At 45.0% G+C, this 22,673-nt stretch overlaps 1 protein-coding gene and 1 long non-coding RNA gene across 2 annotated transcripts in view; one reads left to right on the forward strand and one right to left on the reverse strand.

Annotated features, from left to right (window-relative positions):
* LOC146348108 (uncharacterized) overlaps positions 1-22,673 on the reverse strand; it is a 79,876-nt gene that overhangs the window by 12,184 nt on the left and 45,019 nt on the right. The window lies entirely within an intron of this gene.
* On the forward strand, positions 13,285-15,743 carry JUN (Jun proto-oncogene, AP-1 transcription factor subunit). The gene has a single exon (XM_084852381.1). The coding sequence runs from the start codon at positions 14,561-14,563 to the stop codon at positions 15,503-15,505; it is 945 nt and encodes a 314-aa protein (XP_084708507.1). The 5' UTR covers positions 13,285-14,560; the 3' UTR covers positions 15,506-15,743.

Consider the following 22,673-nt stretch of genomic DNA (forward strand, 5'->3'; position numbering starts at 1 on the left):
TCTCTTATTGGTTGGGCAGCCCCTGCCAGTCAGATGACTTTCACTCCTACCCCCACCCAGAAGCATGTTCTGTGAAGCAACTTTTACTGGTGAGGAGAACCTGCTCGTGGAGCCCTGCAAGAGTAGCAAAGATGATTCCTTTAAAAAAATCTGGTACTCCTCCATTCACTGCTCCTGTTGTCATAGAGACATGGCCCTGGTATAAGGCAGCTTTTTGTATTCACTATGAAGCACTGTGCTATTAACTACACCACTGAACTGACCACATGACTTTCTTTGACCTAGATGCCTACTTGAAACACCTGGCAATAAATTGTAAACATCCACACCCTGAACATTTATGCCTGATCGGCTGGCCAAAAAATCCCCCCTCTGGTATTTAATGTAAGACATCCAGAAAGGCAAAAACAAAAACATCAACTGAACAAGTCTCAAAATGGAACAAAGATGAGCCCTGTTATTATCTATTTTCCCACAGACATATTTACTCTTCTCTGTGGCTTAGCTAGTTTAGGCCAGTCTAAAACTGAATTAAAGAACCCACAAAGAGTAGCACCTTGCAAAAGATACCCAGATCTCTGAGTATCACACAAAATCCTTTTTTTTTTTCAGACTGCTTTCTCCAAGTCATGTTCCTTAAAATGAGCTTATGTGGATGCACACTTTGCACACTCATTAGACTGAAGGAGCTTGGGATATTTAACTCAGTTAAAGAAGATAACCACAATTCCCAATATTTGAAGCATATCAGGAAGGTGAGAGAGAACAATTGTTCATATCATCCAAGGATAGAACTAAATGTTATAAAGGTTGCTTCCAAAGACAGCAGTTCCATGTCAAGTTTCCCTGTTGCCCCCTTCTGTTATGTGCAGTACAACTTGCATGTGTTCTTAACTCATTACACTGTGCATTTCCCTGCTTCTACTAGCTAATGATGACAGTTGGAGTGGGGAAAACAGTGTAATTATATCAAGAGAGAATAAATTGATGTTATATTACTGAAAAGAGCAGGCACATCATGCACCATTTGGCATGGCAGCCCTTTGTTTCTTGTGACTTTGACCTGGTTCACACATAACAACCATGGTTTATTGAATCATGGGTTGTTGGTATGTGCGAAACCAAAACTATAGGTTGCTAACCACAAACAGCCCATGACGAGGACCCATGGTTTATTGTTGGGTTGTGAACTGTGGGTTGGTTAAACCATGGGATGTTGTTACATGTGAACCTAGAATCATGGGTTGTTTCACCAGGCTACAGAGGCAGCAGGAAAGAGTGGTAAAAACAACAACAACTAACCTCTTTACATACCATTACTGCAGTGCCTCAAAGGCAATTGGGATACAGGAAGGGAGAAGGTGAAGGAGGAGGGAAACAAACAACCCAGGGACTGAGAAAACAAACCACGGTTTGTTCAATCATCTGCCAAACAAACCCTGGGCAGGGCAACAAATCATGGTTTAAATTAACCACGGATTAGTGTTACAGGCAAACCAGGCTATTGAGCTCCACCATAAAGCTAGTGAATAGCAAGTTGGTTTATATTTCAGGGAAGCAGGGAAATGGGCAGGGAAATCTTTAAGTTAAATATTCTAAAAATCTCACTCAATCATGGAACAAGTCATTTTACTGAGTTATTTGTATATGGTATATCACCAAGATTCAGCATTTGCTACTAGACAACTGCATCTTGAAACACACAAACACACATTTATATCACACACATATACATGCTGCTTGAGAGAAGTCAGCCGTTAAAATGCATTTTAATTCTAAATGAGATGGATAGCACTTTGTACATACCTCGAGAAATGTTCACATATGAAGCAAGAAAGTCAACATAGTGTCTAGCGATCTTTACAGTTTGGGGGCAGCCAGTGAGGCTAGAGCCCCAAAATACACCACTGTTTATAAATTAATCTGGAATAATTACAACAGCCTGGATTTATACTCATAAACATGATTGCTTATTAAAATCTGTACTTTACCTATAAGCATACACTTAACGGGTAGAGAAAATTCCGCCATTTCATCAAAGTTTTGTGACTCAACGTAGGACAAGGAGCTTAATGGTTTTAAGAGGTATCCAGTGGAGTCTGGTGGCTCCGATGCCTGTGTGGCAATGAATCCACTCCAGGTTTCAGTCAGAACCAGTCAGAACTTTTTGCACCTTGGATAGCTCCTTTAGAGTTCTGACTGAAACCCAGAATGGATTCACCACCCCACTGACATTGGAGTCACCAGCCTCCACTGGGGGTATCTTTAATCCATGTTAAGTAATCTTAAATATACACCCTGAGAATGCATGCACCTTTATATCCCCTTGTACGCACTTAAGGCAGGGAAGGTGTAATAAACTCTGTTGACCTCAGTGATCAACCAGCGCAATACGTGATTATAAGTTTCATGAAGAGCCAACCATTTGCAAGTAGACTGATAAACCCACTCTGGGTGGGCCCCACATTTCAAATGTCACTAAACAATGGTTTTTTAAAAAGCTTCAAATCAGATTTAGACCTGTAGCTCAGTGGTAGAGCACATGTTTATTTTTATTTATTTAAAATCATTTCTATCCAATTCTTCCTCCCTAAGGGGATCAGAGCGGTAGACACCACTACAGACAGGAGAACAGAAGTCCCCTTGTTCAATCCTTGGTATTTCTCAGTGGGGTGGCAGAAGTCTTCTGCCTGAAACTGGAGAACTGCCGCCAGACAGGGTAAAGAATACTGAGCTAGGTGGACCGATGGTATAAGGCAACTTCCTATATTCACTAGAGTCAGAAGGTTCATGGTGACAATACTATTAGGATTTCCTCAAGCTGCAAACTACAATGCATCCTCTGATCTCACAGAGATTTACTTCCTTCCCTGTTTTTGGCTACAGACTCTTCTTCCTTCCTGGTTGTCAAGAATCCTATTGCTCTGACAGCTGCTGCAACAGTATGAAATGTCAACTTGGACACGATGCCAAGTTCTGTTTTTTTGGTTTTTTAAAAACATTCTAGAATCTTTCTGGGCCACTGGTTAACTAATTTAAAACTGAAAGAATCTTTAGCCTAGGGAACTAGATGTATTAGTAAACCAGATAAGCCTAAAATTTTCAGCCATGAGAAGTAAGGCGGCAACTGATGCAACCATTTTTCATTATAAAGGAAATATGTAGTGGAAATGAAATCATGTTCTTAGTGTGGGGAGCACTAGTCTTACCATAGATGGCCTTAGAATGAAGCAACGGGTATCCTTTTCTTTCCTCCAGTCTCTATCTCTGGGTGGCATTTAAAAAGCCAAGCGCCGGTCCACAGTAAAGGATCACCACATTCTCTTGTGCTTCGTGGGTTAAAATGCTTATGGTTTATAGAACATTTAGTCCAGACCACTCCAAATGAAAATACATTTTGGATAGAATCCAAAATGTTAGTTATGGACTAACTTAAGTCCAATTCATTTCCATAGGTCTACTCTAAGTAGAACTTACATTAGATTTAATCACTTAACTGCCACTTTCTGGCTCGAGTAGCATGTAAATTCTCTTTCAGACTGAGCAGTTTGCCCCTACCATATTAGCAATGCATTTCAATTTATAAATAAGTAGCCTAATCCATGTAAAGCTTGTCATATGCCACGGTGTCTCCTATCTGACCATAACACTTTTTGTTGGTTGGTTTCCTGCTACTGTTGGCCAAAAAGTAGATCCCCATGCATTTCTGGATCATTTCAAAGTGGATCTATCTACCTTGTGAAATCCTTAGACAGGACATGTAGGGATGTTGTTCTGTCATTTGGAACCCTTAGGCATTGTGATGGTACTAAATAATGATCAGAGATAAGGAACACCAAAGATTTGCTTAAGTCATTTTGAATCAGGATTTTGACTGAACCCAGCTTTCCCACATACTTCTTTCCATCCACCCCATCCACTATTCGGTTCCTTGGCTTACTGGGTTCATGTCTTTGCAGTCCCCTTCCCATCAATAGCACCCAGTTGCTCCTTTCCCCGACTGCCCAAGGTACCATCTGTTCACTCAAGAGCAGTTGCGCTCTTTGTTGACATTCTGTGACTTATCCTTTCTCCTGCAAACCTAGACGTGAACACTCCTTGAAGGCACCGCAGCTCAGCCAACCTGCAGCAAAGGTGGCATTATGTTCTGGTATCTGATACACACACTGCCATTTACACCTTTTCCTTTTAAAAAAAGGCATTAAAGAATAGCCAGAGCACAGGTGGGAGCTGAAGACTGGTGCTTAAAAGCTGTTGTACTTTAAGTGGAAGATACATTTTTTAAAATTACATTTCCAATCCTATTACTAAGAGGCAAAGCTATTTTTCAAACTGAACAGTGGTTTCTTTCTTCAGTAGTGGCAACTGCAGCAACAAAACCAGAAAGCAAAGCTCTGGCTACATACGTATTCTTTTCCACTCACATTGGCTGATGTACTTTATGGAAGCGACGTGAGGAGACATAATGTTGCCACTGCATTATTTCTCTTCTCACTGTAAAAACTGTATCTGGAGAAATGGGGTGAGGAACATATGACATTGGTGGACCATTACCTTTCCCACTTGCAGAGCTTGGAGGCACCAAGTCCTGGGCCTGCATCCAGTGGCCAAGTCTTGAGACAGCTGCGTAGTACAATCTGTCTAAGCAGTTTCTCTTTGGTTTTCAAGATGTCCACTCCACAGCAATTCCTCCCTTACTGAAGGGGTGGGGAAACTCAGGCCTGAGGTCCAATCCCTGCCCAGCCCTCTACAGTTCTGCAAATAGCCATGCCCCTTTCCCTGCCCCCGCCCGCCAGAACATTTGGTGGTTTTCTGGCTTTTGTGTAGTTTTTCCCATTCTAAATATGGATGGGCGGATTCCCTACCTGTTCCTCTGCTTGGGAATCCACCCACGGGGGGAGGCGATCCGTCCCTCCCCCCGGAATCCTCCCTGGCTAGCTCTGCTCCGCGGCGATTCCACGGAGCCACTGGCCGGCTCTGGAGCACCAGTGATATGGCCGCCATTGCCGTATTGCTGGCTGAGCTGACTGACTCCGGATGCAAATGGCGTAGCAGACACCATTTGCGGCCGGAAAGCAATTAGATTAAGCTAAATGCAGCCATAAATGGCTGCATTTAGCTTAAACTAAGGGTTTTAAGGCTGCAAACAGTGTAGTGGACGCCATTTGCGTCACTGGCTAGCCTATCGTGTGAAAAAGCAGAGACGCAAATGTCATCCACTATGCCATTTGCAGCCATAAAGCCCTTAGTTTAAGCTAAATGCAGCCATTTCTGGCTGCATTGAGCTTAATCTAATTGCTTTCCGGCCGCAAATGGCATCTGCTACTCCATTTGCATCTGGAGTCAGTCAGCCCAGCCAGTTATACAGCACTGGCGGCCATATCGCTGGTGCTCTGGCAGGGAGGATCCAGCCAGGGAGGATTCCTCAGGGAGGCGGGGGTAAGCGATCCATTCCTCCACGGACTCTGGAGGCCAGGTTCTTTTGAATCCAGCCTCAACGGGGTCCGTGGAGGAATTCTCCGCCATCCCTAATTCTAAATGGCTGAAATGCCTCTCCGAAGGTTTTGCTACTGGCAGCAAGAGCTTTAAGCTTCAGGACCCTGGGAGGTATTTTGTGTTTTGGCCCCATCCCCTTTGATTTTGACTCCACCCACCACTGGAATGAGGCTCCTGATCACTTACTGCATTTGGAGAACCTTCCTGTTCTGACATGACAAGCATCATTTACATCCATAAGCAGGCTAAAAGAAACCTATCACTATTGCTTGCTCTTGAAGACTGTTTGTCCCTTCTTCCCATCCAGATATGATATAGAAGCAAGAAGTAACATTGCAGCCATTTAATTATTCAGATAATCCAACAACTTCAGTGAGGCTTGGTTACGGAAGCCTGTAAATCAAAATCTCCATTGTCACTGATCCAAAGCATCTATGCCTGCTCTCTATGAAAGTATACCGATCTGCCCACTCATAGGCTTACTCAGGCGTGGTAATGGATATTTTCTGGAAAAGGCTGAGTTAATGTTCTATTTCAATAAAAAGAATATTTACTTTAAGAGATCAGCAAAAAAACAGGCCTAAAGTAATAGCTGATTAATCATTTAGGTTTTCATGATGCTCTCAAAAATGTTGAGTTCCATGGCACCAGGCCACAAGTTCTTGATCTTTACATCTGTAAGATTTACTTCCATTGTGCATGTTTTCCAGGACATCAAAGGGAACTTAGGTGATCAGCTGAGTGCAAAGCTGAGACTTCCACTACTTTCCAGATCTAACACTGGCTGGAATTTCAGAAGTGCAACATCACAACTACTTGTAGAGTTGCACTAGACCCAACCTGGTGCCCACCAGATGTTTTGGACTACAGTTCACAGCATTGGTCATGCTGGCTGGGGCTGATGGGAACTGATGTTCAGAACATCTGGAGGGGTACTCTGTAGGTATGGCACTGGGTCAACATTATTTCACAAAGTAGCCCCCTCTTCCAGAAGTAGTAGAGTGGTGATATGCAATGGCCAAATGTAGAAGAAATGTGGGTGACAAAGAAACATGGCAGGGTAAGTTAAGGGTAGGACTCACAAATGTTCTTCTTAGGAGTCATTATAAAGTTAACTACAGTCAGGGCCAGAAATATTGGAACAAGGGTAACTGTTTTGGCAGTTGGCCTCTGTACACCACCACATTGAAGTTGAAAGGAAACACACCTAGATGGGAGCGAAGTCAGGACTTTCAGCTGTAATTCAAGGGCTTTGGCAAAAGTGGGGCACTACCCATTCAGGAAGGACAGCCAGTGGCACACACACATACCCATCATTGGTGGCTCATACGTAATGGAACAAACCAACATCATTTCAAACTTAAGGATTGCCTTTAATACCTGGATGAAAATCCTTTGTAGTCAATGACTGCCTGAAGTCTGGAACCCATGGACATGACCAAATGCTGAGTTTCCTCCCTCGAGATGCTTTGCCAGGCCTTTACTGCAGCTGCCTTCAGCTGCTGCTTGTTTGTAGGTCTTTCTGCCTTCAATCTTGTCTTCAGGAAGTGAAAAGCATGCTCTATTGGGTTGAGATCAGGTGACTGACTTGGCCATTGAAGAACATCCCATTTCTTTGCCTTCAGAAACTCTTGGGTAGCTCTTACTGTACGCTTTGGGTTATTATCCATCTGCAATATGAAGCGGCATCCTATCGGTTTGGCAGCATTCAGCTGAATCTGAGCAGAAAGTATAGCCCTATACAGTTCAGAATTCATCCTGCTGCTTTTATCAGCAGTCAGGTCATCAATAAACACCAGTGACCTGGTTCCAATGGCAGCCATTCATGCCCATGCTATAACACTGCTTCTGCCATGTTTGACAGATGATGTGGTATGCTTTGGATCATGAGCTGTGCCTTTCCTTCTCCATACTTTTCTCTTCCCACCATTCTGGTACAAGTTAATCTTGGTTTGATCAGTCGAAAGAATCTTATTCCAGAACTGGGCAGGCTTTTTTAGGGGTTTGCTGGCAAAGGCTAATCTGGCCTGTCTGTTCTTGAGCATTACCAGTGCTTTGCACCTTGTTGTGAAGCCTCTGCATTTACATTCATAAAGCCGTCTCTTGATTGTTGACAGTGACATGCCTACCTCCTCAAGAGCGTTCTTGACCTGGCTAGACTAGATGTTGTGAAAGGGTTCCTCTTCACCATGAGCAGAATTCTGTGGTCATCCACTTTAGTTGTCTTCCGTGGTCTTCCAGGCCTTTTCGTGTTGCTGAGCTTGCCAGTTAATTCCTTCTTTTTCAGGATCTTGCAAACTGTTGTATTGGCCACTTGCAATGTTTTTGCTATCTCTCTGATGGGCTTATTTCCTCAGCCTAATGATGGCCTCCTTCACTCGCATGTACACCTCTTTGGACCTCATGTTGGGAGTTCCAGTGAACAGCTACCAAATGCAAATGTAATACTCAGAACCACCTCCAGGCCTTTCATCTGCTTGATTGGTCATGGGGTACCCAGGAAACAGGCCACACCTGGCCATGCAGCTGCTTGTCAGCCATTCATTCCATTACTTATGAGCCACCAACGATGGGGGGGGGGGTATGCCACTGGCTGTCCTTCCTGAATGGTTAGTGCCCCACTTTTGTCAAACCCCTTGAATTACAGCTGAAAGTCCCGACTTCACTCCCATCTGGGTGTGTTTCCTTTCAACTTCAATGTGGTGATGTACAGAGGCCAACTGTCAAAACAGCTATCCTTGTTCCAATATTTCTGGCCCTGACTGTACGTTGGCACAGCCCTACATCTCTGAAATGATGATACCAGACTGTAACAATGCCAACTGTTTAGCAGCATGACCTTTTGTCTCCTCTCTTATGGTGCAGTAGCTGTTACTGCAGCTGGTGTGGCCATACAGATATACAGGATCAAAAAGCCAGTGGATTGGATTCAAAGGGCAGAATCCAATGCTGCCCATCTGCTAGTGGAACTAGCCACCAATTCTGACCCATGGGCAGCCAGCCCCACCAATTCCAGTCTGCAAGCGACCCCTACCACTTGCAACAATTTAGCACTTCTGGAGACAAGCCCCGAAACAAGCAGAAACACTCATTTCTGGAAGGGGGCAGGTTGGCGAAGCTCCCTTATACGAGCTCCCCCTACCTGCCCCCTTCTCAAAACAAGTGTTTTTGCTCATTGGGGGCTTGCCTCCAGAAGTGCTAAATTGTAATTCTGCAATTCTTGTAGACCAGAATTGATGGGGCTGGCTGAGCACACAAGGGCACTGTTGGATTCTGCCCAGACTTAGAGATATTGAAAGTTAGTCATGACTCACTTAAGTCCCATTCATTTCAATGGGTTTTCTCTAAGTAGGTGTAAGTCCGGATCCAGCTCTGCTTCTTAACTGACCATATAGTCTCCAAATAAGTATCAATTAGGAGTGAGATTAATGGCTTGTCAATCCAACAATTGTTACGCTCTTGTATTCCTACCTATCTCTTCCAAACTACCAGGTAGATTTACCAAATATTAAAATAAGGGCAGCCTTTACACAGGCAAGATTAAATGTTGTCCCTCTGGCAGATTGGGTGGGTCGGCATAAGGGAGTCCCTAAGAAGGACAGACTATGTGGTTGCAATTCTTTATCAACTGAAGATATTATTCCTGTATTTCTAGAATACTCTTTTTATAATTATCTTACAATCAAATATATTTATCTTTTGTTAAAATCGTTGAAGAGAAGGTCATCTCTTGTAAAGGTTTGTTTTTTATTGTCTAATGCTGACAAATATGTATCTTTCAGAACACCTAAGTTTCTTGACAATGCTTTACAGATTCATCTCACAAAGTTTAAAGGCTGCATGGAAAACTATTCAGCTTCTGATGGTTCGTTAGTAGTGTTTTAATTCTACAATGAGCTTTCTTTCACTGTAACTGTGTATAATGGCAATTTGCTAAGATACAATAAATTCTTTGCTGTTGTGATTAATGGTCTGAAAGGTAGTTGTTCTGGTATGCCATAGCTCAAGGTCTACATCTCGTCCCTAGAAGAACTGGAATGACCTGCTCTGACCACAGTCAATCCTGTAATACTATATTTGTGAAAGAGAGGAAGTTTAGGCCTCCTTGTTACATAAGTGCTTACAAAAAGTGAAAGGTGAATGATGGCAATGGATGGCACACTCTGTGATCTAATAAGCCAATAGATATCATTTCATTGATGGAAATGGCATTCAGTTAGACTGAATAATTAGTAACCATTTCTACTGCATGCAGATACAAGTAGCAAGCCAGGTTCTTTAATGCTGTGTTTGCTTTTTTTGCGGTGCTAGCTGTAAAGCTGGTGGTGGTGGTAGGGAAGATAAATATTGCAACAAATCTATGCTTACTTAAGACCACTGTAATTATAAGTTGACATAATAAAACATACAGAAGGCACAAGAAGATGATCTCAAAGATTCCTCAATGTAATTGTTAGGACCTTTCCAGACCTTCTCCCAGATAGAGACATCATGAAAAAGCCTGCCCAGGAAGCATCATTCCAGCAAGCACTCCTACTCTGCAAATCTCTTTCCTATACAACAAGCCACCATCACAGTTGCTTGACAAGAACAATTCCCACCCCTTGCATGCATGGCTATGGTATGTACTGATCTATTGGGAACAACACTTAATATAACAATTTCACTTATGTATGATCAAGTCAAAAGAAAATAGAACTGGACCTGTGCTGACTATGTGACCTGCTTGAAATACACATTTCTTGGTGGTAGGAAGGCTGCAGGAGCAGTTTGTCCATGAAAAGCAACTCTCTAAAATGGGTCAGAAAATGAAGACAACAATTACATTATATACAAATAAGGGGGAGGGATTTTTCCCAGTGGGTCTCCCCAATTCCCCCCCACACACACACACACTGGTGTCAATGGAAGAAATTGCCTATGCCAGTCCCAGACTGGTATAGGTAATAGAATAGATCCTAGGGCCTCTGAGGGGATCCACTGGATTCAACTTACCTCCAGAACATGCCATTTGGGGGCCTTGTGCTGGCAGCTGATCAATGCCAGGGGTGTGGAACCTCAGGCCTGCGGGCCAAATCCAGTGCCCTGGAATCCCCCAGCTGGCCCTGCCCCTGCCCCCTTCCCATGATCATTCCTGGTTTCCCAGTTTTTCCATATCCCCCTCCCTATTCTAAAAGGTTGAACTGCCTCTCATCAAGCGTAGTCACTGACAGTAAGAGCTTGAAGTTGCAATATGCTGGAATTTTGATCCTACCCCTTTGCCTTTGGCTCTGCCCCATTTTGCTTTCAGCTCTCCCCCCCCCTCCCATGCACATCCCAAAAGAAGCTTCTCTGGCACTGAATTTGGTCCTCAGGATGAAAGCGTTTCAGCACCCCTGATCTAGGCCCACTCTTTCCACAGGTGTGCCAGGAGCCATTGGGGTGGGCATGCTCCCCCAAACCAACAGCGCTCCTCTCTGCCAGTGGAGGGGCACTTCTGCCATACTTCTCTAAGTGTGTTTAGGCAATCCTCTGCACACTTAAAATTCCACAGAACATGGTGGAACTTATTTCCATGCATAGAACTGCAGTGTGTTCCGTTAACAGCCTCATCCAATGAGAACAGAACCAAGTAGTAGGCTCCGTTTTGGAATTGTGCATTTATGTTGCAAATCCTCTGACTAGTAAGATTTATTGTAACCTAAAATTGAAATCATTTCATGATTGTAGAGATTTTTTTTAAACTGCTATGTATCTTAAGAACTTAAGAGGAGCCATGCTGGATCAGACCAAGGACCCATCTAGTCCAGCGTTCTGTTCTCACATTAGCCACCTGGATGCCCACGGGAAACCCAGAAGCAGGACATGAATGCAACAGTACCCTCCCACCCATGTTCCTCAGCAACTAGCATACGAAGGCTTACTGCCTCGATACTGGAGATGGCATATGGCCCTTACAAAAACAAACAAACCCAACAGCTATACAATAAATAAAAGCTTTATCATGCAGCAAAATCCTATGCACGTTTAGCTGAAAATGTCCCATTCTGTTGCACGGAGCTTACGCCCAAATTAAGGATCCATAGATTGCCTGAGCAGCCATATGCACGTTTGCGCTGGTGAGCCCCTACGAAGTTCAATGGAGCGTATTCCTTAGTGAGTAGTTCAGGCTCGCCTCTAGAAAGCATTCTGCTTGTTTTGAGCCATCTCGCCATCTGGGGCGCAGGGGTCTGAGGTTATGCCAGCTTCTGGTTCTTGGAGAGAAAGAGTTAAACACGGCGCCTCCGGAGCGCTACCGGTGGCGAACCGAGCGCGCCGAGTTGAGCTCACCCTTTGCCCATACAAAGGCGCGGCCAGGGATCCGGGCCCTTCTACTCCCCAGATCACGCGAGCACGTTTGAAACAAGCTTCCTCTTAACCAGAAAGAAAAGGGAAGCCCCGTGGATGTGGGAGAGTTCGCGGAAAGTGTTAACGAGTTCTTAGCGGGAGCTGGCCAAAACATGACGATTTTTGAATGCAGCGGCGGGGGTGGGGACAACTTGCACACAAGTTTTTAAATAAGTTGTTCGCAACAACTTGCAAACAAACGAGAGGATTTTTTTTTTTAATCTCTCGGAAAGGTCCATTGTGCCAGTGGGGTACTAAGGCAAAACCTTCGCGCCAACCGAAGCACTTCAAATTAAATAAACGGCACACCCCAGCCCCAAAACGAGGGCGCGCGACTCTCATTCTCCGAGGAGGATCAGATTCAGAAGGCAGCACAGCCAAAGGCGGAGCGGGACACCACGAAGTCCCAACGTGCCAAGGGAAGCTGCTTCTCTCTCCCTATTTCTTTGAGCGCTGCTACACTTCAGCATGCAACACCGAGGGAGGCAGCGAGTTTGCTCAAGGAAGCATGGGGGGGGGGGGGGAAGCAAGGCTTTTCGCTCAGCCCTTGTCGAGGGAGCCCCAAGATCGCTGACCACCGGCCCACGCCTAGGAAGGGTCACTCAAAAGCCAGCCCCGGCTGAGTTCCACGGGACCCCGTCTCTGATCACGACGCTTAGAAGTAGTTTGTGCAGCCTCCCACAACCGAGCGTCCTCCAGATGCGTCCGACTACAACTCCCAGGATGCTGGACGCTGGGCTCCCAACACATTGGGTGAAGGGGGGGCAGGGAAGGCTACTATATATGTTTACTCAGAAGGAAACCCGCTCGGTGCCAATGGACTTGCTTCCAAATCAACCTGCCCGAGGCTCAGGGCTGCCCCGGCCTCTCCCTCCCGGCCCCGCCGCTCGGATCCTTTTCCTGCCAGGAAGCGCTTGGCCGGGCAGCCGCCGGGCTCAAGCGGGGGAGGCGGCGAAGGAGGATCACGTGAGAGTCAGCCCATCACAGCCCTCCCCCGCCTCCTCTGGATCCATGTGCCATGATACAGCAGCAGCAACCCAAGATTCCACCTTAAGGAAGGACGCTATTGCCGGGCAAGGGAGAGGCGAGCGGGGAGGGGGGGTTTATCAGAAAGCTACTTAGCGCCGCATTGAAATCCGGATTAGCCAAGTCAACTGAAATCAGGCGGCCTCACGTATCTTTCCGAGGAGTGGAGGGAAAGATTCATTTCCACTCCACCCCAAGCCTCGACGTCACCCCGCTGGATCTCTGCGTATCCCCCCCCCTCCATTCAACGCTTGGTATCTCCCCGAGCAAGCCACCTCCCCCTTCTCCCCAGGCCGGCCCCTGCCGCCCCACCAGAGCTCTTAAGCGGGTAACCAGATATTCAAAAACAATACGTCAGCCCACAATGCCCTGCACGGAGGCCAGGCATTACCTCATCCCACAATGCCCCGCGAAAGAAAAAGGGGCTGAGAAGCTTCTAGGGGTGGGGTGGCCGTGGAGAGGGGCGCCGTTGCAACAGGCTGGGCCGGCCACCCTCCTCCCCTTGGGAGGCGGCGGCAGCCAATGGGAAGGCCCCGGGGTGACATCATGGGCTATTTTTAGTGGGTTACTGCTCGCTGATAAGTGTTGGGCTCCACGCTGGGAAAGAGCTCAGAGTGGGATTGAGTGTGCGGCGGAGAGCGGCGGCGGCTGGGCTTAAAGCGGTAGCGCTTCCAGCCAGCCAGCAGCCCGGCCAGTTTCAGCTCCAGCCGCGAGCAGGGCGCGGAGTCCCCGAGCTGCCGCCGCCGCCGAGACACTGCTGCCCGAAGGGAAGCAGCAGGAGAAGGAGCGGCCCCTTGTCGCCGCCGAGTAGCGTCGGGGTCGGCTCCCGCTGCTGGACCGGGAAGGGGGCGCTTGCCCCGGCAGCCTCCCCTCCGGAGCGACAGGTGCCTGCCACGGGCCCCTCGAAGTTTCTCCTCGCCTGGATCCCGAAGAGGCTGGAGCGGAGACGCGCGGGGATCTCTCTCTCGCGCGCGCCCCATTTATAAGGAAGGAGGCGGGGGACTAGTTGTGGCAACTTTTTCTTTGGGGGGAGCGAGTGGACCGCGCTGAGCTCTTCTTGACAGCCGCTCCGGAAAGAAGGGGGAAAGCGGACCAGGACTCGAACAAGTGTGCCTGGAACCCCTCGCTGGCGCTCGGGACACTCCCACGAGGGGGGTGGGCAAGGAAAAAAGGGAGAGGAGGACTTGAAAAGTTGCCGGACTGGGCGAGCCTTCCTCGCTGCTCGGGGTGATCAGGGAGGCACAGCCCGAAGGTGTCGAGCTACGCTCGCTCCTGGATCCCTTCCTTGGCCGAGGGAAGAATTCCGCGATTGAAAAAAAACTACTTTTTTTGGTGCTTTGTTTTGTTTTTAAATTTTGTTTGGAGCCTCGCGGCTTTGGAACGGATGATCCCGCTGAGTCTTCTTCGCTGAGAAAGCTACTCAACTCTCTCCTCCTCGACCAGAGAGGTGTGGGGGGGAAACTGGGACAGGCAAGCCAATGCCTTGTTGCAAAAAAGTAAGACTTTAACTGATCGCTCCTGTTGTGTTTTTCCCTCTCCCCCTTCTGAAAGAACTTTTTTTTTTTTTTGCTTTTGTTTTGATAGCCATTGCAGTAGAGGGTGGACTTTTCAAAGGGGGTGACAAATAGTTTGTTTTTTGGCTGTAGGAGAACAAACTTGTGGACTGTATTCTATGACTGCAAAGATGGAACCTACATTCTACGATGATGCCATAAATGCTACCTTCGTCCAGCCAGAAAGTGGTACTTATGGATATAATAATCCCAAGGTTCTAAAGCAGAACATGACGCTCAATCTGGCAGACCCTTCCAGTAACCTCAAGCCCCACTTGAGGAACAAGAATGCTGACATCCTGACCTCTCCAGATGTGGGCCTTCTTAAACTGGCCTCTCCTGAACTAGAAAGGCTAATTATTCAGTCTGGCAATGGACTGATCACCACCACTCCAACCCCAACCCAGTTCCTCTGCCCCAAAAATGTCACTGATGAGCAGGAAGGGTTTGCCGAAGGCTTTGTCAGGGCACTAGCAGAGCTACACAATCAAAACACCATGCCAAGTGTTACCTCTGCTGCCCAGCCTGCAAACACCGGCATGGCCCCTGCCTCTTCTATGGCTGGAAACAATGGCTTCAATGCCAGCTTGCACAGTGAGCCTCCAGTCTATGCCAACCTCAGCAATTTCAACCCCAATGCACTCAGTACGGCACCGAGCTACAACGCGAACAACCTGGGCTATGCTCCGCAACATCACCTGAACCCCCAGATGCCGGTGCAACATCCGCGCCTTCAAGCTCTGAAAGAAGAGCCTCAGACTGTCCCAGAAATGCCTGGGGAGACGCCTCCCCTGTCTCCTATTGACATGGAATCCCAGGAGAGGATCAAGGCAGAGAGGAAGCGTATGAGAAACCGAATTGCGGCCTCCAAGTGCCGGAAAAGGAAGTTGGAACGGATTGCCCGGTTGGAAGAAAAAGTGAAAACTTTGAAAGCCCAGAACTCAGAGCTCGCATCCACTGCCAACATGCTGCGAGAGCAGGTTGCACAGCTGAAGCAGAAGGTCATGAATCATGTCAACAGTGGGTGCCAGCTAATGCTCACACAGCAGTTGCAAACTTTTTGAAGAGACTGAAAAGTAACTCTGTGACAGGGCAAAATTAAGCTGGGGGAAAAGAAAGCGGCTGGGAGGTGGAAAAGCTCACTTGGGGGGGTGGGCAAGAAGAAAAGGCTGAAAGGCATTGATTCCAGCAAGTGCTTTCCCCTCCCAAAAGCATGTGTGGAGAGACTGGTGTGCCTTCTGGTCTGAGGTGGTGGCATATCAGTTGACAGTACAGCTCTCCAAAGTGCTGTTCCTGCTCAAAGGAGGCACAAAAGCCTTGTATCGTCTTTTCTTTTTTTAACATTGACCAAGACCTGCATGGACCTAACATTTAATGATCATTCAGTATTAAAGGTTAAACTGCAGTAGACACTGTAGATTGCATTCTCTTAGTACTCCTTAAAAAATAAAATGAGGGGAGGGTGTTTGTGGGAGGCTAAGGACAGACGCTGAACTATACTGTCTGCCTTCGAGTCACGTTGTGTGTGTACATATTTTTTTATTTTATGACAGCTGATTAATGTCAAGTAAAACTACTTGTAACTTTGTAAGTTATTTTTATGTTCATTTGGGTTCTACCCAGTATTGTTTGTAAAGAGGGTTTTTTTTAGCAACCTTGAGTTTTTTTCCATTTGTAATAAAGTATATAATTTTTTAATGTTTTGTTCTGAACAAGAAATGAAGAAAGGGTTGAGATTATTTAAGAAAACATCAGTAATACATCACCCACTTTCTTTGATCAGTACCTTTTAAGGCTACCATCCTATACACACCCTGGAGTAAGTCTCATTGAACTCATTGGGGCTTACCGCTGAGTAGCCATGCAGACGATTCCTCTGTAAGTAAGGCACATACAGGATCAACTTGTAGTTAGATGTTAAAATCAGTGCTGTAAGGGCAGGGTGGGGGTGGACCAAACTCTTCTATAATTTCCACGCTGGGTTAGTCTGTAACAGCAATTTTTAAAAAAGGGTCTTGTGGTACTCTTATAATGAAGCAGTTGGTCTTTATGGTGCCTTAAGACTCTTTTTTTTGTGTGTCCTCTGTGACTGGAATAAAAGAGGACCCCCTGTGGCCAAAAAAGTATAGCTTCTGCCTGTTATGGTCAATCTAACTTGCAACTTGTATGGTCTACTTTACAAGGAGTTACTGACATAGATTTAACAGAAGTGACCTGAAGAAAAGTGGGAAGAGATGGTGGAATTCTTTTGCATCCACATCCCTGTACAGTGACTTCTACCAAATATAATTGGCTATTTCCCATCTAGATGCTCTATGTTAAGCAAATATTCCCGATAAACTTCTAAAGATAGGGAAAAATTATTTCAAAAAGGGAAAACAAATGGGAATTTGTCACCTGTATGTTTTTGTTAACTCTTACATAAAAGATGGTCTCTGTTCATGAGTATTTATGACTATGCCTGTTGTCCAATAAAATCATTCTATTACTCTTTCAACAGATTTGAATTCCTTTTCCATCCTTTGTTTTGTTTTACTATAAATCTATTTCACAAGAGAGGGGGGACAATAAAACTGAAGCTGGGATTATGTGATTTGAACTTTGGCATGTAAAATGCGCAGGTATTTAGAAAAGACAAATACATGATGATTGGTATTGTAACAGGAAGTTTTGTTTTCCAGTTAGAGATCATACCTAATAGTAGAGGAAAATACTTCAGTTCTAGTGGTATGAATCAGACTTACTTCCAAGTGAACAGACCTAAGTATGTGTCAAAAGGCTGCAATCCTATGATGTTGAACTCAGCAGGACTTACTTATGAGTAAACATTTATTTCATTTCTATACCGCCCAATAGCCGAAGCTCTCTGGGCGGTTCACAAAAATTTAAATTTAACATGTACAGGATTGGATGGCACGGCCCATGTGTTTTTCTTGAGAGTACAAATAACAGCCAATCATCCATGTTTATGTGGAAGTAAGTCCCATCAAGGCTGCAGTCCTATGCACATTTGCTAGAGTAAGTACTGTAGAACTCGGTGAGCTAAGTAAACATACTTAGGACCATATAGTATGTTTAAGGGGACAATCAACTAAGTATGCATAGCATCACAGTCTGATTCTAACCATGTTTATTTGGAAATAAGTCCCATTGATCTCAACGGGGCATATTTCCAAGTACATTTAGGATTATAATCTAGGATGCAATTGTATGCACAGTTACTTAGGTGTAAATCCCACCGAATTAACCAGGGCTTCTCTGAGTAAACATAAATTTGGGCTGTAAGTATGTTTAGCTGGTAAAGTGCTACTGAATTCTATGGGATTTACTCCTAAGAAAACATGTTTTGCTCTGAAAAAGTGTATAAGTCATTTAACTCTAATTTGAGGGAGAAGCTTGGTTCTGTCATAGAGCACATACTTTGCATGCATAAGGTACAGCACTCAAGGCTGGCATAGCTGCGGGGAAACCTCATCTAAGACCCTGTGGAGAGCTGTTCCCAGTCAGTGTCAATATAGACCTAGATGAACCAGTTGTTTAACATGATATGTTCCTAATTACCTCCCCATTGATCCAGATAACTTGTGACCTCATAATTCTAAAATTGACATTTTTTAATATTATTTTTGATTTATATTGTAATCTGTTTGGAAAAATCAAGACCATGATTGGAAAGAGGGCAAGTCCAATAAAACAGCCTTCCCCAACCTGGCGCCCTCCAGAAGTGTTGGACTACAACTCCCATAACCCCCAGCCAGCATAGATTATGGTTGTCCCCAATACTAAGTTGTCACCCTATGAAGACCTTCAGGACAGATAAAAGGAAGTACTTGTTTACACAGCACATAGTTAAACTATGAAATTCACTTCCACAAAATGTCGTGATGGCCACCAACTTGGATGGCTTTAAAAAGGGACTGGACAAATCCCTGGAGGAGAAGGCTATCAATGGCTACTAGTCCTGATGGCTGTATGCTACCTCCAGTATCGGAGGCCATATGCTTATGTATGCCAGTTGCTGGGGAACATGGGTGGGAGGGTGCTATTGCACTTATGTCCTTGTGGGTTTCCTGTGGGCAGCTGGTCAGCCACTGTGTGAACAAAATGCTGGACTAGATGGACCTTGGTCTGATCCAGCATGGCTTTTATGCCCTTAACACATCTGGAGGGCACCAGGTTGGGAAAGAATGCATTAAAAGGTATTTCCAGTGGTATAACTTATAGAATAAGTAATACTTTTGCCTTTTGAAAAACAGAAGCATGAGTTGTATGTATATAGCCTTGCTGAAGAGAAATCAGTGGGCCTACACTAATGCATCAAAGTTGCCCTCTTTGGGGTGGAGGCGGGGATAGGATGTCTGTGCCACAGAGGTTCAACAGGTGTAACTCTTCCTTGGATAGAGGTACAGTGGTCAAAATGCTTTAGCTCTTGGATCTTGCCTGACAGGGTTGCCTAACTGCTCAAGATACAGAAGACCAGAATGAAGGAATACTACTAAATACTACTTTGTTCTACTAAAACAAAATCTCCCTTTAAAAGTTTCCTCATTGAGCTACAACATAAATTACAAGGAAATAAATTCTTACAAAAATTTACAATATAAAACATTCTACTGCTATCAAATCTACTTCCCTAATGGCTTTGGGATCACGGGGCAAGCAGTGTTATTGTTAATAGGTGGTCAGAAAATCTTAATCATTGCCTTGTCTTCACCTGCTGAATTCCTGCCTGTCATGCAACTGCTAGAAAAAAGCTGGCAGACAACGTTATTTGAGTTCAGGAATATTTTCCAATATTTTCTATTTGAAGTGCAGTGTCCATAAGTATGATTAAGCGACTCCTTCCCCACCCACTCCCAATGGGTGCTTTTGTTCAGATTTTTTATCTTAGCATCTTTAAAATAGGTTGGATTAATAGTGGTCACAGATTTTGCCTTTCTTTTTCCAAATCCTACATACTGGCAGGTACAATGTCAGGATGTATTCTTTGTTTACTGCTAGCAGATATGTACAGCTCCAGCAATAGTTACCAAACAAAGAGTTACTGGGAGGTTCATGGATATAGTGCTGACATAAGCAACCCAGAAGGTAAGTTGATTTTGACCATATGTAGGAACAGACAGCAGAGGAGTAACCCACACAACAAAGCTGGGTGTGGCTTTGCAGCTACTCAACAAGTGCCAACTAGCCAAATAAGCAGGGCTACGTGGAAAGGTACAGCCATAACTCTTAAACATCATTCTGCTGTAAAAGAGACTTTACAGTTCTAAAATTTTCAGACCACTGTGGAACATACTGCCCTGATTTAATCACAATGTGTATACACTCAGTTGACATTTCCAGGAATTATGTGATTCTTCTTGTCACACCACTCCTATTTTAAAAGCTTTCAGCCTGTTAACACTTTTATAGTCAGTTTTCAATAGCATTATCCATGTGAAAATACAGTCCAAGAGAATTCCAGTGCAAGTTTAAAGGAGGAATTCCTAAACATTCCAGTGAACTTCACTAAGCCAAGGAAAACATTGCTCGAATGCCCCCAAATGTAACAAATATCAATAACTTGCCAACACACGTGGGGTTCAGGGACAAACAGATCCATGGGAGTGTGGGAGATGGGCTGATAGCCTTTGTTTCTTACAAAGCTTTATGGCAAACAGAAATTCAGTAGATAAAGCCTTTTCCAGCATGAAGACGCAGTCATGGCAAAACAATATGGATTGAATTGCTGCCTGTCATTTAGCTGTTAATGCCATAGGAGCTCTGCCCATAAAAAGGTGGCAACCATAAAGAAAAGGAAGGAGCAACTCTCTATGTCCATAGCATGGGTTTCAGTTCCCAAGTGGGAGACCTAAAGCAGGCTTCCCTTACCTGTTTCCCTCCAGATGTGTTGGACTACAATTCCATAATCCCCAGCCAGCTATGGTTGGGGAAGGTGGGCCTAAAGGAAGCACAACCCACCTCATCCCAACAACATCTAATTAAAACATTACAAACATAAGCCCTGCTGTTTCACACCAAAGGCCTATCATCCCAATGTTGGCATGCTATGTATCTTGAGTTGGATGGGTGAGTTTAGAGCAGCCATTTTAAAATCCAATATTGGGTATTCTGCATGGCATTTCTTATGTTCTGTTTTATTTATGTATCACTGTATAGGAATTTTAGTGGTCTGATAGTGCCAACAACTGAAGCTGCATGATTATCAGGGACACAAGCAGCAAAAACTTATGTAGAATTGATGAATGGACGCACCTAAATGGTCTTGAATGGGCTACCCATGTGGCAAACCTAGACTAAAACGTGGCTGTCTCATTGGAACCCAGCACTATCAGTCAATAGAATGGTGTGATGTCAAATAATTGTCCACAGAAAATAGGCAATGCTTCTTTTACACTTAATGGGAAAGTAGGTTATAAGCAAGGTGGGGTAGTGTGCAAGCATTGAGAGAAAGACACCTCCATGGGGTCCAATAGCTATCATATCCTGTTATGGAATTCTGGATATTAAGCATACATTCCCCAGTCACTTAGGGGCGCTTCCAGATGGAGGACTCCATGTGCTTGCAATTGTGCTTCTGTTCCATCTTTTGCTCCTTAACGAATTTTCTGTGTTAAGGAAAAAGACAGAAGTGGTAAGAAAACACAGGAGGGTCATGAGGAGAAGATGTTGCTGTCTCCCCCCACCCATAAATTTCCATGAATGAAACATAAAAGTTTTGTCTAGAAACACCCTGAGAAAACTTATTTTTTCCTCTCAGGTACAATACATCTTTTAATCTAGCTCTCAGAGACCACAGTATTTAGATGCACACATCTCTGCATATACTAGCAAAGCAAGAAAACTGGTCCTTTTCTCATGTGAGTTATAAATTTGTTACATACCACCAACAGGGTGGGATAGGGCATGTTGTGTTTTCCATTTCCAAGCCAATCATCATGGAAAACAAAAACAAAACACACACCCCAATTTGGAACAGTCAGGATTGGGTTTCCCTTCCCCAGTAACAGACAGCAGACCATCTCCTCAGAAAGATCAGCCTCATATTTTCAAAACTGGTTGCCTGAGGGAGTTTCTTTAACCATCCCCCACACCAAGGGAAGCTTTCTAGAGAGACTTTTCATACCCTGAAGGGAGTTTCCGCCAAACAGAAACAAAACCTCTAATTAACCCCACATTCCAAGAAACTGACTTCTCCTTGACCCATTAAGAGCAAATTGAATTCCAACAGGTAGGAATTTACTGTGCAGACCACGCTGTTGCCTTCTCGTGGGGAACATGTTTGTGTGGGGAGGGGCACCTACTTTTCTACAAGACAGTTCTTGTGCTTCCAGCTGGACAGAGGACAGCTGGGATACATGCGTTTCAAAATCCCTCAGGTTAAATCCTGTAAGTCCATTTCAGATAGGAGAGACATGAAAAAATGATTTACCTCACCCATTCCTCCAAGGACTTTAGGTAGAGCCAGCCCTACCATTAGGCAAAGTGCTGCCTCAGGAGCTGGGTAGAGGGTAGGCAGAGAGTGGTAGTGAGGTGTTAGATGACAGAACTATGTGTGCCATAGCTTTCCACCCCCCCACCCCCCTCTACTCTGTTGCCCTCCGATGCAGTGGAGGACACTGTCCCATTGTGAGTGTAGGATTCAGTTACCATGGAATGGGATGTGGGGAGCGGAAAGGGTGCCATTTTGTCTTTCACCTCAGGCCAGCCCTGACTTCAGGGCAGTGTGTCCTATTTTATTCTTACAGCTACCCTGTGGAGTAGGTTAGGGTGATAGAAAATAACAGGTCCAAGGTCAGCCAGTAAGCTTCAGGCCTGAGTGGGGGTTAGAACTCAAGTCTCCCTGGTCCAAGACCACTACCTCACATTGGTTTCCTCTGCCTGGGAGAGCTATTGCCAATGAATTAGAGTGGACAATTGTACCATAGAAGGACCATTGGTTTGTTTGTCTCAGTGTGAAGCAACTCCTTATTTAGTTTTTAATTTTCATTTTGATTAGGAATGTGGGCAGCTGCCATCTGGACATGCTATGAAAGCCACCACTGAAGCACATGAGCTGTTTTGGAGTGTTATGTGTACACTTGTAGCATATCAATGGAAATTTCCCATGGTGGCTCCATTCCATCACCGTTTAAGTGGTATTAATTTTATTAGAGGTCATTGTAATCTGGTGGGGATATTGCGGGGATTTATTTGCCACCAAGAATTGAAACCCAAAGGGTGAAAATGGTA

Source organism: Heloderma suspectum, chromosome 4 (genome assembly GCF_057233095.1).
Source record: "Heloderma suspectum isolate Gila_16-S chromosome 4, 16-S_ref, whole genome shotgun sequence".
NCBI lineage: Eukaryota > Metazoa > Chordata > Lepidosauria > Squamata > Helodermatidae > Heloderma > Heloderma suspectum.